General features: G+C 43.4%; 1 protein-coding gene across 1 annotated transcript in view; it reads left to right on the top strand.

Moving 5' to 3' along the window:
• The window catches only part of LOC109865497 (alpha-1,6-mannosylglycoprotein 6-beta-N-acetylglucosaminyltransferase B), a 44,318-nt gene that overhangs the window by 16,377 nt on the left and 9,351 nt on the right, over positions 1–18,590 (top strand). Inside the window, exons 7-12 of the mRNA XM_020453731.2 lie at positions 3,833–3,897; positions 4,065–4,238; positions 12,362–12,529; positions 14,021–14,190; positions 14,530–14,661; positions 14,876–15,009. Of these exons, the coding sequence (XP_020309320.2) occupies positions 3,833–3,897; positions 4,065–4,238; positions 12,362–12,529; positions 14,021–14,190; positions 14,530–14,661; positions 14,876–15,009 (843 nt within the window). The remainder of the gene's footprint in view (positions 1–3,832; positions 3,898–4,064; positions 4,239–12,361; positions 12,530–14,020; positions 14,191–14,529; positions 14,662–14,875; positions 15,010–18,590) is intronic.

The raw sequence follows: 18,590 nt of genomic DNA, 5'->3' as shown, positions 1-18,590 counted from the left end.
TGTTAAATACTACTGCACTGTTGGAGCTAGGTACACAAGCATTTTCCTACACCCCCAATAACATCTGCTAAATTAATCCATTTTAGAATAAGGTTGTGACATACCAAAATGTGGAAAAAGTCAAGGGGTCTGAATACTTTCCAAATGCACTGTATATGGTCATTTTTAAATATATAGGGTAAAGTTGCAAATTGAATAATGAGGACAGCAATCACTTTTGCTCCCCGCACTGCATGGACATAGCGGGAGAAGAAGAGAAGCTCACTCTGAGTTGGTCTGAACCATTTCATTATGAGATGGGGGGAAATCCAAAGTTGTGCTATATCCAATTGGCTATGTCATAGATCATTTTTTTTGTTGAATTTTACCCCGTGTTTCTCCCCAATTTCGTGGTATCCAATTATTTTTAGTAGCTACTATCTTGTCTCATCGCTACAACTCCCGTAAGGGCTCGGGAGAGACGAAGGTTGAAAGTCATGCGTCCTCCGATACACAACCCAACCAAGCCGCACTGCTTCTTAACACAGCGCGCATCCAACCCGGAAGCCAGCCGCACCAATGTGTCGGAGGAAACACTGTGCACCTGGCAACCTTGGTTAGTGCGCACTGCGCCTGGCCCGCCACAGGAGTCGCTGGTGCGCGATGAGACAAGGATATCCCTACCGGCCAAGCCCTCCCTAACCCGGACGACGCTAGGCCAATTGTGCGACCTCCCGGTCGCGGCCGGTTACGACAGAGCCTGGGCGCAAACCCAGAGTCTCTGGTGGCACAGCTGGCGCTGCAGTACAGCGCCCTTAACCACTGCGACACCCGGGAGGCCCTATAGATCATTTTTAAAGATAAATATTGATACATTACTAGCCCAACACTTTTTTAATCAAATCGCTTTGATTCGTTCCTCTAATCAAACCGAATCGCACCGAATCGTTTGAAATTAAAACGTATCGTTCCTGCATCGGGCCCGTGTATCTAAATACATATCCAATTGTTCTTGAAAGGGGTGGGCATGGTTTTGAGCAAACATACATTCGTAATTTTACTCAACAAGCTTATTAAAATGTAGCTCACGTCAAATAAAATGTTATTGGTCACACACTCATATTTAGCAGACGTTATTGGGGGTGTAGCAAAATGCTTGTGTTTCTAGCTCCAACAGTGCAGAAATATCTATCAATTCACAACATTACAGACATCTAAAAGTAAAAGAACGGAATTAAGAAATATAGAGATATTAGGATGAGCAATGTCGGAGTGGCATTGACTAAAATACAGTAGAATAGAATACAGTATATACATATGAAATGAGTAAAGCAGTATGTAAACATTGTTCATGTGACTAGTGTTCCATTAAAGTTAATTTACACACATCAATCTACACACATAATGCAGTCAAAACAGATTTTTTGAAATGTTTGCAAATGTATTAAAAATAAAAACATATACTTTATTTACGTAAGTATTCAGACTCTTTACTCAGTACTTTGTCGAAGCACCTTTACCAATGCACTTGTATCTTAAACATTTGAACCGGGGACCGATGCATATCTGTGAATCGTTACATCCTTACCACACGAACATAATACCAAACATTTTTCAAAATAAATCCAATCTGTTAGTAGTTTAACCTTTCCCTTACTGAGATGGCTGATCCAGTTTAAGCTTTAGATTGATTATTGAGTCTATCTTCCCTACCTGGATGTCAATGCAGTTTGCAGGCAATTAAAAGATATCCTTACTCTGGCTGGATTCCAATAGGAATTACACATCACTTTGCAAGCCAGCATGTGACTTGCAGGCTTGATGTGGCCTGTAAACCAGGAGTTTCAGACCAGTGCATTAGGTTGTAACTAGGCCCTCAAAGAAAGGCCTTATGATATACAGTTGAAGTCAGAAGTTTACATACACCTTAGCCAAATACATTTCAACTCAGTTTTTCACAATTTCTGACATTTAATCCTAGTAAATATTCCCTGTCTTAGGTCAGTTAGGATCACCACTTTATTTAAGAATGTGCAATGTCAGAATAATAGTAAAGAGAATGATTGATTTCATCTTTTATTTCTTTCATCACATTCTCAGTGGGTCAGAAGTTTACATACTCAATTAGTATTTGGTAGCATTGCCTTTCAATTGTTTAACTTGGGTCAAACGTTTCGGGTAGCCTTCCACAAGCTTCCCACAATAAGTAGGGTGAATTTTGGTCCATTCCTCCTGACAGAGCTGGTGTAACTGAGTCAGGTTTGTAGGGCTCCTTTCTCACACATGCTTTTTCAGTTCTGCCCACAAATGTTCTATGGGATTGAGGTCAGGACTTTGTGATGGCCACTCCAATACCTTGACTTATAGCCATTTTTCCACAACTTTGGAAGTATGCTTGGGGTCATTGTCCATTTAGAAGACCCATTTGCGACCAAGCTTTAACTTCCTGACTGATGTCTTGAGATGTTGCTTCAATATATCCACATAATTCTCCTACCTCATGATGCCATCTATTTTGTGAAGTGCACCAGTCCCTCCTGAAGCAAAGCACTCCCACAACATGATGCTGCCACCCCCGTGCTTCACGGTTGGGATGGTATTCTTTGGCTTGCAAGCCTCCCACTTTTTCTGTTTGGCCATAACGATGGTCATTATGGCCAAACAGTTCTATTTTTGTTTCATCAGACCAGAGGACATTTCTCCAAAAAGTATGATCTTTGTCCCCATGAGCAGTTGCAAACCGTAGTCTGGCTTTTTTATGGCGGTTTTGAAACAGTGGCTTCTTCCTTGCTGAGTGGCCTTTCAGCTTATGTCGATATGGGACTTGTTTTACTGTGGGTAAAGATACTTTTGTACCTGTTTCCTCCAGCATCTTCACAAGGTCCTTTGCTTGTTGTTCTGGGATTGATTTGCAATTTTCGCACCAAAGTACGTCCATATCTAGGAGACTCCTTCCTGAGTGGTATGACGGCTGCGTGGTCCCATGGTGTTTATACTTGCGTACTATTGTTTGTACAGATGAACGTGGTACCTTCAGGTGTTTGGAAATTGCTCCCAAGGACAAACCAGACTTGTAGTCTAGAATTTTCTTTCTGAGGTCTTGGCTGATTTCTTTTGATTTTCCCATGATGTCAAGCAAAGAGGCACTGAGTTTGAAGGTAGGCCTTGAAATACATCCACAGGTACACACCTCCAATTGACTCAAATTATGTCAATTAGCCTATCATTATGTCAATTAGCCTATCAGAAGCTTCTAAAGCCATGACATAATTTTCTGGAATTTTCCAAGCTGTTTAAGCACAGTCAACTTAGTGTATGTAAACTTCTGACCCACTGGAATTGTGATACAGTGAATTATAAGTGAAATAATCTGTCAGTAAACAATTATTGGAAAAATTACCTGTCTCATGCACAAAGTAGATGTCCTAACCGACTTGCCAAAACTGTAGTTTGTTAACAAGAAATGTTTGGAGTGGTTGAAAAACAAGTTTGAATGACTCCAATCCAAGTGTATATGAACTTCCGACTTCAACTGTATGTAATGTATTGTCATAGATTGAAATTTTATCTGGGAAATGTGCAAATAAGGTAGATTTAGTTTTCAAGTTGAATTGTGCGTTCACTCAACTTGAGAATGTATGTTAGTTCAACGATATGCCCAATGTTAAGAGAACTCACAATCCTATGGCATCTGGTTGCCTTACAATATGCATGTTGAATCAACATTACATTTTTACAGTGTAGGAATCGAGTGCTGATTCAAGTTTATTACCCACTGAGTACTCTGAGCAGCACAGAGGTTGTTGGTAAAATAAAGTATAATTATATATATTATCACAATCTCTTTTGTCAGGTCTCCGTGAGGTTTGTGAGGTTCCCGAGGACCCTGTGTATCCCCACTGTGCTGAGAAAGTTGAGGTGAGTCACAACACAATTAGTTGACAGTTAATCTTGTAAATGCTAAATCTGTTTTTGTTGTTGGGCCCATGAAGTCAACATTTCTCCTGTTACTGTTGTCCCAAACCTATTTTTCTGTCTCTATCTCTTTCTTTTCGAACACAAACACTTTGGCGTTACATTCCCAGTTCCTGCAAGCCCGTTGGGACTCAGACCTCTGCTATGCTTTCTACGGGGTGGATGGTACCACCTGCTCCATCCTGACCTACCTGAGTGAGAGAGAAGACTTCTGTCCCCCACACCCTGGAAGAAACCATTCAGCACCACCATGGCACCAGCAACCACGCACCCACAAAGAGAAGGTAGCTTTAGAACAGGTTGAATGTCACTTGGCATAGGTATTATGACTATCAAAATATGTCATGGAAAAACGATGTTTATGGACTTCACTGAACATATGCTGACGGGTTTTAGTAGCCTTTTGTCGAGACATGAAATTATCTTTTATTATTTTTTATTTAACCTTTTATTTAAGCACAGAGTCATGCTGAGACCACTGTCTCTTTTGCAGATGAGCCCTGCATTTATTTATTGAAACTTTATTTAACTAGGCAAGTCAGTTAAGAACAAATTCTTATTTACAATGACGGCAAAAGGCCTCCTTCGGGGACGGGGGATAAAAAAAATTGATAATAAAACTAAAGGACAAAACACACATCATGACAAAAGAGACAACACTACATAAAGAGAGACCTAAAGACAACAAGATAGCAAGGCAGCAACACATGACAACACAACATGACAACATCATGGTAGCAACACAACATGGCCGTAGCACAACATGGTACAGTAGCAGCACAAAACATGGTACATGCACAGACAACAGCCCAAAGGCAAGAAGGTAGAGACAACAATACATCACGCAAAGCAGCCACAACTGTCAGTAAGAGTGTCCATGATTGAGTCTTTGAATGAAGAGATTGAGATAAAATTGTCCAGTTTGAGTGTTTGTTGCAGCTTGAGCACATCAATAAACGACAATGACAATATATATACAGTTGAAGTCGGGCGTTTACATACAGTTAGGTTGGAGTCAATAAAACTTGTTTTTTAACCACTCCACAAATTTCTTGTTAACAAACTACAGTTTTGGCAAGTCGGTTAGGACATCTACTTTTTGTGCATGACAAGTAATTTTTCCAACAATTGTTTACAGACAGATTATTTCACGTATCACAATTTGAGTGGGTCAGAAGTTTACATACACTAAGTTGACTGTGCCTTTAAACAGCTTGGGAAATGATGTCATGGCTTTAGAAGCTTCTGATAGGCTAATTGACATAATTTGAGTCAATTGGAGGTGTACCTGTGGATATATTTCAAGGCCTACCTTCAGACTCTGTGCCTCATTGCTTGACATTATGGGAAAATCTAAAGAAATCAGCCAAGACCTCAGAAAAAAATTGTGGACCTCCACAAGTCTGGCTTATCCTTGGGAGCAATTTCCAAATGCCTGAAGGTACCATGTTCATCTGTACAAACTATAGTACGCAAGTATAAACACCATGGGACCACGCAGCTCTCATATCACTCATGAAGGAGACATGTTCTGTCTCCTAGAGATTAACGTACTTTGGTGCCAAAAAGTGCAAATCAATCGCAGAACAACAGCAAAGGACCTTGTGAAGATACTGGAGGAAACAGGTACAAAGTATCTATATCCACAGTAAAACAAGTCATATATCGACATAACCTGAAAGGCCACTCAGCAAGGAAGAAGCCACTGCTCCAAAACCGCCATAAAAAAGCCAGACTACGGTTTACAACTGCACATGGGGACAAAGATTTGTACTTTTTGGAGAAATGTCCTCTGGTCTGATGAAACAAAAATAGAACTGTTTGGCCATAATTACAATTGTTATGTTTGGAGGAAAAATTGGGAGGCTTTCAAGCCGAAGAACACCATCCCAACTGTGAAGCACGGGGGTGGCAGCATCATGTTGTGGGGGTGCTTTGCTGCAGGAGGGACTGGTGCACTTCACAAAATAGATGACATAATGAGGTAGGAAAATTTTGTGGATATATTGAAGCAACATCTCAAGACATCAGTCAGGAAGTTAAAGCTTGTTTGCAAATGGGTCTTCCAAATGTACAATGACCCCAAGCATACTTCCAAAGCTGTGGCAAAATGGCTTAAGGACAACAAAGTCAAGGTATTGGAGTGGCCATCACAAAGCCCTGACCTCAATCCCATAGAAAATGTGTGGGCAGAACTGAAAAAGCTTGTGCGAGTAAGGAGGCCAACAAACCTGACTCCTTTACACCAGACAATAATTATGTTGGTCGCACAGGTCACCACCTTTGTGAAGGGGGAGTATATGGGTCGCCTTCCAGACCCTGGGGATGGTACCAGAAATAATTGTAAGGTTAAAAATGTGTGTTTAAGATTCTGCAATCAGAGGAGCCGAAAGCTGCAGCAAGAAAGGGTCAAGCAAATCAGCCCCAGTGTTTTTTACATCAATATTGTGCAAGGCGTCTGGCACATTACAAGTAGAAAGTTGTTGGAATGAAAACAAACTTCGATGGAAGTTGACGGGACTTCCATCGAGCCAACTAGAGGCTGGGAAAAGGGCAGGCAGTCGACTGTCTGACCAGGGTCAATTAAACCACAATTTCTTTCAAATTATAAAGCCTGCCGAGATAAAATGCTCATTTAGAAGCACTATTTATCTCATCTTTCTCAGTAATGAGACAACTTGCTTAGTTAGGGAAGGAGAGGAATTTCCACGCTACAGTGCATTAACTGTTTTCCTGAAGTTTCACCACAAGCTTTCTTTATTGAGGAAGTGCATCTATTTCTCAATGGCCGAAAAAGCTGCCAATCAGCTACGGAGTCAGCATTTCTTGATTTGTCAGCATAACTAGATCTGAAAGTTCTATAGAAAACCAAGAATTTGTTCTATTTCTTACTCTAAGGCGTTTACAGGGACTGTTTTTCTGCCAGGGAGATAAAAATGAATGAGAACAATTCTAGAGCTAATTCAGGGTCAGGCATGCAGCTAATAGAGATGTCAGAGTGACACTTATCATGAAGAAAAGCTTGTGGTGAAAGTATTCACACCTCTTGACTTTTTCCACATTTTGTTGTGTTACAGTCTGAATTTAAATGGATTACATTTAGATTTTTTTTTGTCACTGACTTACCTACACACACAGAATGTTTTTCAACATTTCTACAAACGAATAAAACATTTGAAGTTGAAATGTCTTGAATCAATTAGTATTCCACACCTTTGTTATGGCAAGCTTAAATAATTAATGAGTAAAAATGTGCTTAACAGTCACATAGTAAGTTGCGTGGACTAACTCTGTGCAATAATAGTGTTTAACATAAATTTTGAATGACTACCTTATCTCTGTAGCCCACACATACAAATACTGTATCTGTAAGGTCCCTCCGTCGAGCAGTGAATTTCAAACACAGATTCAACCACAAAGGCCAGGGAGGTTTACCAATGCCTCACAAAGAAGGGCACCTATTGGTAGATAGGTAAAAATAGAAAAAGCAGACACTGAATATTCCTTTGAACATGGTGACGTTATTAATGACACTTTGGATGGTGTATCAATATACCCAGACACTACAAAGATACAGGCGTCCTTCCGTTTTTAAAACTTTTACCCCTTTTTCGTGGTATCCATTTGGTAGTTACAGTCTTGTCTCATCGCTGCAACTCCCATACGGAATCGTGAGAGGCGAAGGTCGAGAGCCGTGCATCCTCCGAAAAACAACTTAGCTAAGCTGCACTGCTTCTTGATGCATGGAAGCCAGTCGCACCAATGTGTCGAAGGAAACACCGTACACCTGGCGACCGTGTCAGCGTGCATTGTGCCCGGCCTGCCACAGGAGTCACTAGAGCGCGAAGGGACAAGAACATCCCTGCCGGCCAAACCCTCCCCTAACCCGGACGACGCTGGGCCAATTGTGTGCCGCCCCATGGGTCTCCCGGTTGCGGCCGGCTGCGACAGAGCCTGGACTCGATCCAGGATCTCTAGTGGCACAGCTAGCACTGCGATGCAGTGCCTTGGACCACTACGCCACTCGGGAGGCCCATGCATTCTTTCTAACTCAGTTGCCGGAGAGGAAGGAAACTGCTCAGGGATTTCAGCATGAGGCCAATGTTGAATTTAAAGCATTGTTTAATGGCTGTGATAGGAGAAAACTGAGGATGGATCAACAACATTGTAGTTACTCCACAATACTAACCTAATTGACAGAGTGAAAATAGGAAAGCCTGTACAGAATAATAATATTAAAAACATGCATCCTGTTTACAACAATGTACAATAAATGTGGCAAAGCAATTCACTTTTTGCCCTGAATACAAAGTTGTATTATTACCACTCAGGATATGACCTAGATACAGACATAGGAGGTGGATAGTATAGTTCTCAGATAATTGATTATAAATCCTGGGCAGGCAAATCGCAGGTAGAGGACAGGCAGAGGTTTGTGATCAGGTCAGAGTCAGGCAGGTACAAGATGGTAAGCAGGCTCAGGGTTAGGGCAGGCAGAATGGTCAGAACCGGGAAATAGGAGACAAAGGGCTGTGAGATATAGGTTTAATCCTGGACACATGAAAAGTGGGATGTATGCAGAGGGTACAGGGCAACAGAAGACGAACAGCAGAGGGGCTGAGAATCAAGGAGATGGGGAAAGGGCCGATAAAACGTGGGGACAGTTTGCGGGACTCTACCCGGAGGGGCAGATCCCGAGTGGACAGCCATACCCTCTGCCCGAGACTATAACGGGGAGCCGGGGTCCGGTGGTGTTCTGCCTATCGTCGATACCTGGGGGTGGTCTTGAGAAGCACCAACTGGGCTCTCTTCCAGGTACGGTGACAGCGGCGGACAAACATCTGGGCCGAGGGTCAGTTGACCTCTTCCTCTTGCCCCCAGGGAAGAGCGGGGGCTGATATCCCAGGGAGCACTCAAAATGCAAGGGGTTGAGCAAGGGAGGAGGTTGCAGGCGTACTCTACCCACACGAGCTGCTGGCTCTAGGTGGGAGGATTGGCGGACACGAGGCAGCGAAGAGCCTGATTGGCTCGCTCCGACTGGCTGTTAGACTGGGGGTGGAACCCGGAGGACAGGCTGGTCGATGACCCAGTCAAAATGCAGAACACCTTCCAGAACTAGGATGAGAACTGAGGACCCCGGTCAGAGACCGTCCATCGGAAGTCCATGGATCCATGAGCTGTGCCATCTCCTTGGCTAAGGGGGAGAGGAATAAAATGGAGGGCTTTGGAAAACCGGTCCACCACGTTAAGGATAACTGTGTTGCCATCAGACGGGGGGAGACCAGTGACAAAGTCCAGGGATATATGTGACCAGGGATGGTGAGGGACGGGAAGTGGTTGAAGGAGGCCTGCCGAGGAGTCTTATTCTGGGCACGCACGGTGCAGGCGGCGATGAAGGCTGAGAAATCAGGAACCAAGATGGGCCACCAAAAACTTTGTCATACAAAGGCCAGGGTCCGACGGGAGCGAAGATGGCAGGCCAGTCGAGAGGAATGAGCCCATTCCAGAACCGAGGAACAGGCAGAGTCCGGGACAAACATCCGGTTAGCCGGGCCCCCTGCACCCCATGGACCTGGTTCTCTATACCCCAGATGAGTGCAGCTGCGAGACAAGGGGTAGGTAGGAGATGGTGAAGTTGAATCGGGTGAACAGCATGGCCGGGATGCAGCTTTTGGTCTTGGGACAGCCCCCACTCTGACGTCTGAGGCATCAACCTCCACCACGAACTGCCGGGACAGATCTGGATGGATTAGGATGGGGATGGTAGTGAATTGGTGCTTGAGAACCAAGAATGCCTGGTCTGCACCGGGAGACCACGTAAACAGGACCTTGGGAGAGGTGAGCACTGACAGTGGGGAAGCCCGGGTGCTGTAACCCCAGATGAACCGGCGGTAGAAATGGGCAAATCCCAGGAAGCATTGCAGCTGCACTCTGGAGGTGGGTTGCGGCCAATCCACCACCGCTCTCACCTTTTCAGGATCCATCTGTATGTTGCCTGCAGCTATGATGTACCCAAGGAAGGAGATGGTGCAGCGATATAATTAGCATTTTACTGCTTTGACGAACCACTGGTTCTCCAGAAGAAGCTGGAGGACTTGTCTGACATGGAGGACATGTTCTTGAGCCGAGTGTGAAAACACGAGGTGTCATCAAGGTAGACGAACACGAACCTAGTCAATATGTTCCGGGGAAGATCTTTTACCAGGGCCTGGAACACCGCAGGAGCGTTGGTCTGTCCGAATGGCATCACCAAGTATTCGTAGTGCCCGCTAGCCATGTTAAAGGCGGTCTTCCACTCATCCCCTTCCCATATCTGTACCAGATGGTAGGCGTTCTGGAGGTCCAAATTGGAGAAGATGGTAGCCCCTGGAGAGGCTCGAAAGCCGAGGTGGGTAGTGGAAGCGGGTAACGATTTTTAACCGTGAGGTCATTCAGGCCCCGGTGGGGAAGGCAGAAGGTGCCGGCGGGGAGGCAGAAGGACGGATACCCCCTGCAGCCAGGGAGTCCTCAATATACTTCTCCATCGCCTTGGTCTCCGGCCCTGACAGGGAATAAAGCCGCCCCCCGAGGTGGTGTGGTGCCCGGGAGAAGGTCAATGACTTAGTCATAGGGCCGATGCGGAGGAAGCGAGGTGGCATGGGCCTTGCTGAAAACCTCCCGGAGGTTCCTGGTACTCCGTGAGAACGGCGGAGAGGTCCGGGCTTTTCCCAAGCCTGCAGGAAGACATCCCGGGGCAGGAATTGCTCCAGCAATGTGTTGAAGGCATGTCCTGGTGTTCCGCCAAGGTCTGGAATCCTTCCATAAGACCTTGAAGTAACTCCTCATGTCTTCCAATGGTGGCTCCCTGGGAGGAGACGGCGTTGTGGAGCTGGTCCAAGTCTGCTGCGTCAGTCATGGCCAGATCATATTATCACGACTCAGGATATGACCCAGATGCAGACGCAGGAGGTGGATAGTGCAGTTTATTATAAACACGGGGCAGGCAAAGGGCAGGTAGAGGACAGGCAGAGGTTCGTGATCAGGTCAGAGTCAGGTAGGTACAGGACGGCAGGCAGGCTCGGGGTCAGGGCTGGCAGAGGTTCTAGGAAAAACTAGGAAACAGAACTTGAGAAACAGAAAGACGGGAAAGCACGCTGGTAAAACCTGACAAGACAAGATGAACTGGCAACAGACAAACCGAGAACACGGGTATTATTGCACAGGGGATAATGGGGCAGATGGGCGACACCTGGAGGGGGGTGGAGACAAGCACAAAGACTGGTGAAACAGATCAGGGTGTGACATTTATGTTTGGGGCAAATCCAATACAACCTATTACTGAGTACTGAGAACTCCATATTTTCAAGCAAAGTGGTGGCTGCATCATGTTATGGGTATGCTTGTAATCGTTAAGGACTGGGTAGTTTTTCAGGATAAAAAAGAAACTGAATGGAGCTAAGGACAGGCAAAATCCTAGAGGAATACCTGGTTCAGTCTGCTTTCCACCAGATACTGGGTGATGAATAACCTAAAACACATGGCCAAATCTACACTGGTGTTGCTTACCTAGAAAACAGTGAATATTCCTGAGTGGCCGAGTTACAGATTTGAATTAAATCTGCTTGAAAATCTATTTCGAGACCTGAAGATTGTTGTCTAGCAATGATCAACAACCAATTTGTGAGGGCTTGAAGAAGGGGGTAAATGCCATCAACAGATAGTTGTGTATTTTGGCTTATGGACATATCAAAAACCAAAAGCAAATGTTTTGGGGGTGATATTTAGAGAACTTGATGCCACAAGAGTTGATTTCACTTATATAGCCACCCTCCCCCTTCTTTCAGTCTGTGACACCTGAAGATGTGGTAATCAGCAATGTCCTTATCCGGGATCGAACCATTTGTCCAAGTCTCTGTGAGAACCAAAATGTCCGGGCTCCTGTCATGCACCCAAATATCATGAAGGTCCATCTTTGACATCAAACTTTGTACGTTGATATGTAACAACCCAACTCTATGCACTTTGAATACAGCAGGGGTATCCATTTTTGTGGTATTTGAAATAACATTATGGGACGAGCTTACCACAGTGGGCTTCCCAATTGGGCTAACAGTAACAGTGGATTTTTTTTTTTATGGTCACGATTGTTACTGGCAATACCCCTGGGGACATGATTATCTGTAGAAGTACTATGATAATGCTGTGAAATAGTGGGAATGGGATGAGTTTCCTGAGCAGGGGTTGGGATGTTTTTGAGTCAATGATTTATAAGAGCCTCCTTAATGTTGGCCAAGATAACTTTTTCCCCTTTCAAATTTGGATGCAAGCCATACCTCAATCAAATTATTTGATCTAATTCTAACTGGCATACACTACTTTTGTACTGCTTTAGTATTGTTGTTCAATAATCCCTTTTTATTTCACACAGGCAGAGGTCCGGACGACTCTGAGGCCATTGTATGAGGTGTTTGGTGGAATTCAGGGTCCTGCAGGAAGGTTCATCCGGTCCAGGGTGGAGAGGCTGTCTTCATGCTGGATAAAGGCGGGACACAGGATACGAGAGAACACCACTAAGACGACTTCACTGCAGAAGAGGGTGTGTTAACCACAGAGACTCTATTAAATGAACTTCTAATATGCCATTCTATGGGGTTAACATACTTTGAAGTTCATTCGATTTCAAACTCTTACATACTGCATCTATATTTATAATCCCCCTATCTCCTGCTGTAATATTTTCATACACTTGAAGTTGGAAGTTTACATACACCTTAGCCAAATACATTTAAACTCAGTTTTTCACAATTCCTGACATTTAATCCTAGTAAAAATTCCCTGCAGCAAAGCACCCCCACAACATGATGCTGCCACCCCCGTGCTTCACGGTTGGGATGTTGTTCTTCGGCTTGCAAGCCTCCCACTTTTTCCTCCAAACATAATAATGGTCATTATGGCCAAATAGTTCTATTTGTGTTTCATCAGACCAGAGGACATTTCTCCAAAAAGTGCGATCTTTGTCCCCATGTGCAGTTGCAAACCGTAGTCAGGCTTTTTTATGGCGGTTTTGGAGCAGTTGCTTCTTCCTTGATGAGCGAGGATATATGACTCGTTTTACTGTGGATATAGATACTTTGTACCTGTTTCCTCCAGCATCTTCACTATGTCCTTTGCTGTTGTTCTGGGATTGATTTGCATTTTTGGCACCAAAGTACGTTCATCTCTAGGAGACAGAACGCGTTTCCTTCCTGAGCGCTATGACGGCTGCGTGGACCCATGGTGTTTATACTTGCGTACTATTGTTTGTACAGATGAACCTGGTACCTTCAGGCGTTTCAAAATTGCTCCCAATGATGAACTAGACTGGTGGAGGTCTACAATTATTTTTCTGAGGTCTTGGCTAATTTCTTTTGATTTTCCCATGATGTCAAGCAAAGAGGCACTGAGTTTGAAGGTAGGCCTTGAAATACATCCACAGGTACACCTCCAATTGACTCAAATATGTAAATTAGCCTATCAGAAGCTTCTAAAGCCATGACATAATTTTCGGAAGTTTTCCAAGCTGTTTAAAGGCACAGTCAACTTAGTGTATGTAAACTTCTGACCCACTGGAATTGTGTTACAGTGAATTATAAGTGAAATAATCTGTCTGTAAACAATTGTTGGAAAAATGACTTAAAGTAGATGTCCTAACCGACTTGCCAAAACTATAGTTTGTTTACCAGAAATTTGTGGAGTGGTTGAAAAACTAGTTTTAAAGACTCCAACCTATGTGTATGTAAACTTCCGACTTCAACTGTATGTCTTTAATTATTTTTAGTTACTATTCCTTAGGTTAGTCATAATGCTTGCGCTGATATGCTGGTGGGATGATTGTTGAATGTGTAATATTGAAGTGATAAAACCTTTATATACTCAAATAAGGCTGTGTTTTAAGTTATTTCTGCATGTGCCCCCAGGTGCTAGAAATATTTCTAATACCTTGATATCCAACATCATCGTGGCTTCACGTATCCATTTCAATGTAATGAAGACTGATCTAATCATGAGTAATCATCTTCCTCCACCTCCATGTTCTCCCCCTCTCTAGGTCCTGCTCTACCCAGGGGTCCTGTCTGGGGGTGCGGGCCAGCGGTTCGGGGCCATGGTGGACCAAGGGGGGCCTCTGGGAGAGCTGGTGCAGTGGGCTGACCTCAGTGCCTCTCTCTTCATCCTGGGTCACAATCTGACCTTTACCACCTCCCAGAACCACCTGCACAGGTAACACCCCATAGAAATAGAATTACTATAATGGGAATCCCCATTCAAGTCAATGTTCTGTGATGGATGGGTCAGCGGCCATATTAAGTGAACCCATAACCAGGAAGGCAAGCCAGAAGTACAGGATTCAAGGTGTGCTTTACACACCTTTTAATAAAACATGTCTAGTACCTTGATATCCAACAACATCATGGCTTTGCATATCCATTGAAATGTATTGAAGACTGATCTAATCATGAATAATCATCATCCTTTGACAACTTAAAGCTCTCACAATGCATTGTCACTTTGAGTTCTATCTCACCATCACAGAGTGTTTGTTTGTGTTTGGTGGAGCAGTGTGATAGGTGCAGCCCCGGGCAAAGGAAGCTGCCCCATCCAGATGCCCCTGCCCTTTGACCTCATCTATACAGACTACCACGGCCTAGCCCATCTCCAGGGAGCCATGGGGCTGGCCTTCCAACACTACCAGTAATGACACGTTGGTTACTTTTGTTAACATGATGGATTAAATTAGCCTTATTCCAAGGTACTGTAACAATATATATCATTACCATGTAATTACATGAAGCAAACTCGTAAGTACTAGATTCAAGACAGTTTTTCCACATAATTTCAAGTCACATAAGATACAGTTCAACACAATGAAATATGCCTATGATGATACATTTCTTCCTCTCTCCAGATGCCGCTTCCGAATCCTTGACTCTTTTGGTACGGAACCGGCTTTCAACCTAGGGACGTATGCCCGTAGCCATGGTTACAACACGCTATGGGGAAGCTGGCGTCTACAGCCACTGCAGTACATGACCATGTTCCGTGAGTATACTGTATGTGTATGGGTGGGTTAACAGATGTGATCGTACGTGTAACTAACTGTCTTGCGTTGTGTTTTTAAAGAAAGGAATGCTCAGCCGGAGATCCCAGTTGATTGGTGTTTATTCTGACGATAGACACAAGGAAGCACATTAGATGTGCAGGACAACAGTATGTTGATGGCTGCAGATTTGTCTGTTAGCATGGGAATAACTGTGAATTAGCAGGGAGCTAATGCGGCCGTTACAATTAGCGCATGCTTGCTAGCTTGCTCTTACAGCAATAACATATAAAACACATCCAAGGAAGCCAGAAATATCTCTCACACACACACACACACACACACACACACACACACACACACATATATACTGTATATATACAGTGCCTTCAGAAAGTATTCACACCCCTTTTTCCACGTTTTGTTGTCTTACAACCTGAATTTAAAATGGATTAAATTGAGATTTTTGGTCACTGGCCTACACACAGTACCCATAATGTCAAAGTGAAATTATGTTTACAAATGAAAAGTTGAAATGTCTTGAATCAAACAAGTATTCAACCCCTTATGGCAAGCCTAAATAAGTTCAGGAGTAAAAATGTGCGTAACAAGTCACATATTAAGTTGCATGGGCTCACTCTGTGTGCAATAATAGTGTTTAACATGATTATTGAATGATTACCTCATCTCTCATCTCCACACATACAATTATCGGTAAGGTCCCTCAGTTGAGCTGTGAATTTCAAACACAGATTCAACCACAAAGACCAAGGAGGTTTTCCAATGCCTCTCAAAGAATGGTACTTATTGGTAGATGGGTAAAAAAACATGTTTTTATCAGACATTGAATATCCCTTTGAGCATGGTGAAGTTATGAATTACACTGTGGATCAATACACCCAGTCACTACAAAGACACCGGTGTCCTTACTAACTCAGTTGCCAGAGAGGAAGGAAACCGCCAATGTGATAGGAGAAAACTGAGGATGGATCAACAAAATTGTAGTTACTCCATAATACTAACCTAATTGACAGAGTCTTAAGGTGAATTCATCTCCCAGTGTCTGGTGGAATTTTCGAAGAATTTTTATTTTTTGTACAGAATACATTTTTTCGAAAATATGCATCCTGTTTGCAACAAGGCACTAAATTAATACTGCCAAAAAATTCACTTTTTGTCCTGAATGCAAAGTGTTGTTTTGTGGAAATCCATTACAAAACCTGGTTCAGTCTGCTTTCCACCAGACACTGGGAGATGAATTCACCTTTCAGCAGGACAATAACATTAAACACAAGGCCAAATTTCACAATCTCCCCCTATCTGCAAGCGGAGCCAATAACATAACACCTGACTAATATGTCAATTCAACCAACCAATAGGAATACATAAACATCGAATACATATCTCTGCAGTGGCAAGTGGAAACAAAATTAACCCTGTTATACAGTACCAGTCAAAAGTTTGGACACACCACCTCATTCCAGGGTTTATCTTTATTGTTACTATTTTCTACATTGTAGAATAATAGTGAAGACATCAAAAGTATGAAAAAGCACTCTATGGAATCCTGTAGTAACCAAGAAAGTGTTAAACAAATCAACATATATTTTATATTTGAGATTCTTCAAAGTAGCCACCATTTGCCTTGATGACAGCTTTACACACTCTTAGCATTCTCACAACCAGCTTCATGAGTTAGTCACCTGGAATGCATTTCAATTGATTGTTCAATCAATCAAATGTATTTATAAAGCCCTTTTTTTCATCAGCCTGAAGTCATAAAGTGCTATACAGAAACCCAGCCTAAAACCCCAAACAGCAAGCAATGCAGATTCAGAAGCAATTAAAAGTTCATTTGTGGACATTCTTTCTTTCTTATTGCGTTTCAGCCAATCAGTTGTGTTGTGACAAGGTATGGGTGGTATACAGAAGATAGCCCTATTTGGAAAAAGACCAAGTCCATTATATGTCAAGAACAACTCAAATAAGCAAAGAGAAATGACAGTCCATCATTACTTTAAGACATGAAGGTCAGTCAATCTGGAAAATGTCAAGAACTTTGAAAGTTTCTTCAAGTGTAGTCGAAAAAACTATCAAGAGCTATGATGAAACTGGCTCTCATGAGGACCGCCACAGGAAAGAAAAACCCAGAGGTACCTCTGCTGCAGAGGATAAGTTAGGGTTAACTGCATCTCAGATTGCAGCCCAAATAAATGCTTCACGGAGTTCAAGTAACAGACACATCTCAACATCAACTGCTCAGAGGAGACTGCGTAAATCAGGCCTTCATGGTTGAATTGCTGCAAAGAAACCACTACTAAAGGCCACCATAATAAGAAGAGACGTGCTAGGGCCAAAAAACACGAGCAATGGACATTAGACTGGTGAAAATATGTCCTTTGGTGTGATGAGTAACATTTTATTTTTGGTTCCAACCGCCGTGTCTTTGTGAGACGAGGAGTAGGTGAATGAATGATCTCCGCATGTGTGGTTCCCAACGTGAAGCATGGTGACACGGTCAGGGATTTATTTAGAATTCAAGGCACACTTAACCAGCATGGCTACCACAGCATTCTGCAGCGATACGCCATCCCATCTGGTTTGGGCTTAGGACTATCATTTGTTTTTCAACAGGACAATGACCCAACACACCTCCAGGCTGTGTAAGGGATATTTGAACAAGAAGGAGAGTGATGGAGTGCTGCATCAGATGACCAGGCCTCCACAATCACCTGACCTCAACCCAATTGAGATGGTTTGGGATGAGTTGGACCACAGAGTGAAGGAAAAGCAGCCGACAAGTGCTCAGCATATGTGGGAACTCCTTCAAGACTGTTGGAAAAGCATTTCAGGTGAAGCTGGTTGAGAAAATGCCAAGAGTGTGCAAAGCTGTCATCAAGGCAAAGGGTGGCTACTATATTTTTGGATTTATTTAACACTCTTTTGGTTACTACATGATTCCATATGTGTTATTTCATGGTTTCGATGTCTTCACTATTGTTCTACAATGTAGAAAATAGTCAAAATAAAGAAAAACCCTTAGTCTGTTTGTTTTTTTTGCATTTGTGTGTGTTTGTTTGTGTATGTGTTCATGCGTGCACGCACATGTGTGCGTGTGTATGCATCTGTATTTAGTGTTGGGCTTTACCATTTAGAGACCAACAGTGGTGACACACTGTGGGAGTGTTATTAACTATGGCAGTGCTGATGTATGTTCCACAAAGGAGACTTCATATGTCTGCAGACTTAGAGGATTAAGAACAGGTTAAATAAACGTGAGCCCTTGCCCTTCCCAAAATCTTCTCAAACACTTCCTAGTCATCTCTCCCACTCCGACTAGACTGAGACAAGCTGGAGAGCGCCGAACAGTCCGGACCACTCCCACAGGCAAGAACGCTGCTGTTTATTTGTGCTGCTCGTGCGGCAAGAGGGATGTTGCCCGCGGCGATGGCAGCTCAAGAGAGAGGAAGAGACGGAGGGAGAAAGGGATTAGAGGTGGTGTCGATGGGGCTTTGAAGTGCTAGAAAGGATCTGTTGAGTGTCAGGGCCTTTGGGAAGGCATTGGTTATTGTGTGTGTCTGTG

The sequence above is a fragment of the Oncorhynchus kisutch genome, linkage group LG20, assembly GCF_002021735.2.
Source record: "Oncorhynchus kisutch isolate 150728-3 linkage group LG20, Okis_V2, whole genome shotgun sequence".
Classification (NCBI taxonomy): domain Eukaryota; kingdom Metazoa; phylum Chordata; class Actinopteri; order Salmoniformes; family Salmonidae; genus Oncorhynchus; species Oncorhynchus kisutch.
The sequence above is the reverse complement of the archived record's forward strand: the minus strand, read 5'-3'. Positions and strand labels throughout refer to the sequence as shown.